The 6,000-nt window shown below is 42.9% G+C and overlaps 1 protein-coding gene across 6 annotated transcripts in view; it reads right to left on the bottom strand.

Annotated features, from left to right (window-relative positions):
- Positions 1 to 6,000, bottom strand: part of MCM3AP (minichromosome maintenance complex component 3 associated protein) — a 57,074-nt gene continuing 51,074 nt past the window's right edge. For 3 of the 6 annotated variants that reach the window (XM_040483687.1, XM_040483686.1, XM_040483688.1), the window contains exons 27-29: positions 3,944 to 4,150; positions 1,430 to 1,580; positions 1 to 307 (exon numbers count right to left, since the gene is read on the bottom strand). In XM_040483687.1, the coding sequence (XP_040339621.1) occupies positions 149 to 307; positions 1,430 to 1,580; positions 3,944 to 4,150 (517 nt within the window). In that variant the 3' untranslated portion in view covers positions 1 to 148. Of the gene's footprint in view, positions 328 to 1,429; positions 1,581 to 2,288; positions 3,378 to 3,943; positions 4,174 to 6,000 lie in introns of those variants that run through there. The other 3 variants (XM_040483689.1, XM_040483690.1, XM_040483691.1) reach the window with 3 other exon arrangements.

Raw genomic sequence — 6,000 nt, 5'->3', positions numbered from 1 at the left:
TTTGGGATGGCCTCATTAGACACTCAAATGGTTTATTTGCATGATTAATAATCACATTTCCAACAGTGCATCAAACATCTGAGAAGAACATTATTTCGAGTAAAGGCAAAAATCTTCGGGAGACTCTCACTCTCTCAGGTCCCGTAGCTCAAATGTCCACCATGTCCAGCAGTGCAGAGAGATGGAGCTCAGAGGCAACTTCCTCCTCCCTTGAACTCTGCATCAGCCTTTCCAGGTGCTTGAGCCGTTCAGTCACAGATGTGCCTGTTGCCTCTGACAACTGCAGTTGCTCCCTTGGCCTTTCATTCTATTTAAATAAAAAAGAACCTAAAAATAGTTTGGGGAGATCCATAAACCCAAATATATTCTCTTTGAAGGCAGTATATCTGATTCATGTTAGAAACTTCATCTGTGGCCTGCTGGGCTCAACAAACCCGTTTCTTGGCATCTATCATATACATCCTTCCAGCCTCTTTCAGCACATACATATACAGCTGGTATCACCTGCACATAGAATGTTTCTCTTCATTGTATCATCCACTTCCAGTGTCAGTCATTTTTATAAAATATAATTGTCAAGGGCTATGAGCTATTCCATCATATGTCCTGTAATTGTTTAACCTGACTCCCATCTTTGGATATTTAGTTTCCATTTTTTTATGCAGTATGATTAATACTACAGGTGAACAACAACAACAAAAACCCATCAATTTTTGTTATATATGGTAGTTTCTTTAGGGCAGAATTGTTAAGTCAAAACGTACAAACATTCTTAAGGTACCTGCCAAACTGATGAATGGAAAGAGTATGCCTTCTTAATTTGCTTTTCTTCCCTATTGAAGGGCTTCCTAAAACCAGTCCAGGAGCATACTTTTTAAATGTCCAGCATTATAATCTATGATGAAAACTGTTTTTGCTTCTGTTACCACTGAAAGAGGATAATGAGGTAGAAAGACCTTGAGCTTCGGAGCCAATCAGGTCTGGCTCTGAAAAGCAGCTCAGCCACACTCCTGGGTGAGCCCCTGACGTCTGTGATCTTACCTTCCTCGTTCATTAATTTTCCTCAGGGAAAGTTAACCCCGCAGAGGAAGACTGGGGTGATGCCAAGGCTTGGACATCATGTGCACAAACAGAAGCCACCGTCATCACCTTTGTTATTCTCCTCAATGCCCTCACTGCGTGTCAGAACACGGTTATGGGTTTTGTTCAATTTGTAAGCATGTTTTAATTCCACTCTCCCTTCATTTCACACATAGAAACTCAGAATTAGTTGGGCCTCTATAACACTGACAGATTAAGAAAAGATCTAATTTAAGCTAATAATTTATTGGTCATCACAATACCATATGATGAATGGAGATGTTACTTTTCCCCGCCATTCTCTCAGTCTTCAATTCTAATTCAAATGCCAAATGTATGCTCCTCCCACCTGAGGGCTGGTAGTGGTCACTGTCTTCATCACAGGTTCAATAGTCTGAGGCAGAGACACCAGGGTCTGAGGAAGGTAGAGGGGAAGGGATGTTGAATCTGTAAACACTCCTGCGTCTGCAGACAACCACTGCTGAAGCTGATCTTCAAACCTAAAGCATTTGAGAATGAGGAATAAAACGTTTAACTATCATTCACTTTTCTCCTATAAATATTTTTAATTAAAAAAAATTTTAAGATTTTATTTTTTTAGTAGTCTATCCAACATGGGACTCAAACTTACAACCCCGAGAATCAAGAGTCACTTGTTCCACCAACTCAGCCAACCAGGCACCCCTACTTTTAACGCTTTGCTTTTTACTAAGGGTAGAACAGTTATGAGAAGCAGAACCACACTCCTAAAAATTTTTAGTCTTCTCTTTAATTTGTAAGTCCAATTTATATTTAACAGAAAAGGTCACATTTATCCAAACAACTGCTTTTGCATGTTACTTAACATTACTCATAATTCTCTCATTTGGCTTATTTTCTCTGGCTTATTTTGGTATTTATAATTAATTCTTATCTCTTGATGGATTATCCAGATGTGTGGATTGCTGCTTATAGTTTAAAATTAACTCAAAATAATATCCCACCACCACCTAACACACTTGTAAGATGTTCACTCCATCCACTTTTTTCACTGATCTTTTCAAGAAAAACAATCTGATCCAACTGCTTAAGTGATACACACCTATAAAAGTCTACTTTGAAAATCATGACACATTCATTCACTCTTCCAACAAGCCCCCACCAAACACTACACACCATTTGAGGTACCAGGGATACAGCACTGAAAGAAAAGAGACAAGGCCCGGCTGTAAGCAGCTTATAGTTTAGTGAGGGGAGATAGACAAAGAACAAAAGAAAAGGGAAATGCAGTCTGAAGGTGAGAAAGACAAAGCAGAGACATGAAGACAGGAAGGGTTTGGGGGACAGGCAAGGAGGCCCTCGCTGAGAAGCGGACATTTGACAAGTCTCTGGACATGAGTGCAATGTGAGCCACAGGGATATCTGGAGGTGGCTGAAGAGTTCCAGGCAAAAGAAACAGCAGGCACAAAGGCTTGGCTGTGTGCTACCTCACAGGTTGAAGGAGCAGAGGTCAGAAAGGAAATGGGAGGCAGATCACATAGGCCCTGCCCACCTCATAAGGATTCTGCCTTTCATTGGAGAGGAAGTCATTGGAAGGTTGTGAGCAAAGGAAAACATGACCTCTGCTTCACACGAAAGGTTCACACTGGGTCTGCCAAGACTAGACCACAGCCCACTGCAACATACGGTCCAATTCTGAATACGTTTTTGATAGAGACAATAGGATTTATGGATGAACTGGATGTGGAAGAATAATTCCAAAGCATTGGGCCTGGGCAGCTGGAAGGACAAAATCTCATCAACTGGGAAGACCATCTCAAATGGGGGAAAACCTGGAATTAGATTTGGGATGTTAGCTTTGAGATGGCTATCAGGCATCCTATAAATGACCAATGAAGATTTTAAGGAAGCCGTTGCATATTCAAATCTGGATTTCAGAGAACTCAGGGTTTTTAGATATAGAGTTGTCAGAATATTCACGTTATTTGAAATTGGAGGTTATCACTGGGGAGTGGGGGTGCAAACAGCACAGAGGCTAGGTGAGGGGGTGGGGGGAGAGCCCTAGGGGGAGTTACCAGCTGGGCAGGAAAGGGACGAGGTCTCCTGCGAGGTAGGAGGGAGAGAACAAAGGTGTGGAACGCTGCTGGAGACGGGGGCTCATGGTCAGTTCAGCAAGCTGCTTGTGACTCTTACCAGAGCAGACATGGGGGCAGGGACGGGCTCAGGAGAGACTGGGAGGACAGAAGGGAGGATCACACTGTTTGAAGAGTTTACGATCAAAGGAGCATGGCTCAGGCATGGTTCCCTGTTCTAGGGTGCTGGGAGGAAGGGGACATAATAGAGAAGCTCACGTGAGTGTCCTGAGTGGGTGGGAGATCGGATCCCAGCCAAGGGGAGGGGCTGCCCTTGGTGATAAGCTGGACCCAGGGAGGCTGCTGGGGGTGAGAGGATGGGGTACAGGCCACCTTGTAAACTGCCTTCTTCCTGGTTCTCTTTCTCAGTAAAACCATTAAAAAGGGTGGTGGGAGACGCAGAGGAGTGTCTACGGTGTGGGATGACGCACTGGCACCCTCAGGCTTGCCAAGGGCAGAGAGCCGGTGGCAGCCCACATTCAGCACTCACTATCCACTGAAGAGACTCCATCAGCCAGCCATGCTTTCTCTCCCACCAGAAAACTTACCACTCTCAGTAATAAACAGTAAATGAAACTGATTTCAAACAGTTTAAGACCTACTATCTAGGGCACTGCCTCTGCCTTCAAAGAGCTTATACTTATACACATCTGACTTGCCTTCTTTTTTAAACAGTCACGTCACCGTGATCCTTGCTAATCCAGCATGAAGGGGCCTAACGGACACAATAAACCTAAGGGAATAGACTTCACCTCTTGCTCTCCTCTTTCTCCAGCAGCAGACTCCGGGACAGACACTGGGCCAGGAGCTCCTGGGCAGAGGCTCCACGCATCAGATCCTGGGTGCTGGGAGCCCGCCCCTCTGGGCCATGCTCTACATTCCTCTTCCCTTTCCAGTGCATGTGCAGTATCGGAGCAGGAAACTTGTTTGCAGACGGATGCAAAGACTTTATCCCCAAACTGTAAGTACATGTTTTGAAGTGCTTATGGTCAGGAAGGAGGAAGAAAGGTTCCTCCAGCAGCAGGTAGAGTGTACATGTAGACACAGAGCCCCAGACCTACCCTTGCCTACTCCTGCTTCCCTCAGGGTCAGGCTTGGGCACAAAGGAAGGAAGGGCAACCTCTGCCTTACAGGAAAGGCTTACCTTCTCTCCTGGGCAGCTAGGTGCTTGGAGCTTCTCTACTCAGTTTGGTTTCCCATCCCAAGGTTATCAACAAGGTTCTATTTTACCCTAATATTGGTAAGGTTCGTATTTTTACATTTAGCTCTTAAATCCCTGTGTAAGTAATATTCACAAACAGAGGGAGAAAGGGGGTCTACTATTTTATTTTTTCTAAATAGATGCCAACGTCTGTCCTCACTGGTTTCGCATGGTACTTTGTCCCATATGATTTGTTTCTGGACTTCCTATTCTCATCTATTTGTTGTAACTTTACTATATGTTCTGATGTGAGGCACAGCAGTTCCTCCTTGTTATTTATTTATTTATAATGTTTATTTGTTTGTAGGGGGAGGGGCAAAGAGCGAGGGAGAGAAAGAATCCCGAGCAGGCTCTGTGCTGACAGCACAGAGCCCGAACCAGGACTGGATCCCACGAACCAAACTGTGAGATCATGACCTAAGCCAAAATCAAAAGTTGGGTGCTTGCCCAACTAAGCCACCAGGCACCCCACCTCCTTGTTATTCTTATTCAAAATTTTCTCAGCAATTGCTACATATTTTCTCATCCTAATATATTTTAGAATTAACTTGTCAAGACCAGGGGGAAAATTCCTCTTTTGGGTTTTTGATTAGAAAAGCCCTGACTTTACACTTTAAGAACTGACATCTTTACAGCACTCCATCTTCCCATCAACAAAGCTAGCTGACCTCTCATTCATTCAGGTTTTCTTCACACCTTCAAGTCCCTGAGAGTTCCCTGCACAAGGGTTTAGTTCCTTTCCTGGATCAGTATACGTCCCTATGTTAAGGGTTAGTTGCTGCTGTGAATGAGAATTTTTGTACATTGTAAGTCCATCTGTCTGATCACCTGGCTGAACTCCAAATAGTTCTATGGATGTAACTGTTGATTTTCTTGAAATGACAATTTAACTGTCTAAAAACGACAGTTACTCCTTCTTTTTGGTATTTACCCCATCTTATCTGTGTCCCTGCATCGGGGCAGCATTCCCAGGACAGCAGTGAACAAGTGAAATCAGGCAGCTCAGGCTGTTCTGACATTCATATTTCTAATGTCTTAGCAAGAAGGATTTTTTTTTTTTTTTTTTGGTAGTTTTATGGTGAAATGCCTTATGAAGGTAAGGAGTTTTTTTACCCAAGTTTGATAAGAAATTTTATCAAGAATGAGTATAAATTGGGTTTGGAGGGTACAGATTTTAATAAAAGAACTTAAATACCTACTGAAATGATCGCTATTTTTCTATGACAGCAAATTACAAGAGATTTCTGTTGTTGACATTGTTTATCCTGGGATAAAGCCTACTTGTGAACTTTTTTATGTACTGGTAAATTGTATGTGCTAACACATTTTATTCAGTACTTTTGAACTAGGTTTGTAAATGAGATGAAATGTCTACTTTCTTTTGTCTAGATTCTCCTGGCTATGTTATGATTTCAGGGTCAGGTTTGTCTGATAAATGAGATGCTTGCATAAGAATAATCTGTTCCTGAGGTATCTGTCTAAATCTAACCACAGTGGGCTGGATTCTGTGTGTAGAACATTAATGTTCTGTCTCTGTACTCTGGAGGAGAATAATACAGTTTGCTCTGCTGGCTGTCAGGACAGAAACACACAATACACACAGATCTC

The sequence above is a fragment of the Herpailurus yagouaroundi genome, unplaced genomic scaffold (genome assembly GCF_014898765.1).
Source record: "Herpailurus yagouaroundi ecotype Mexico unplaced genomic scaffold, PumYag 162, whole genome shotgun sequence".
Classification (NCBI taxonomy): domain Eukaryota; kingdom Metazoa; phylum Chordata; class Mammalia; order Carnivora; family Felidae; genus Herpailurus; species Herpailurus yagouaroundi.
Note: the sequence above shows the minus strand (reverse complement) of the source record. Positions and strands in the feature narration are given on the sequence as shown.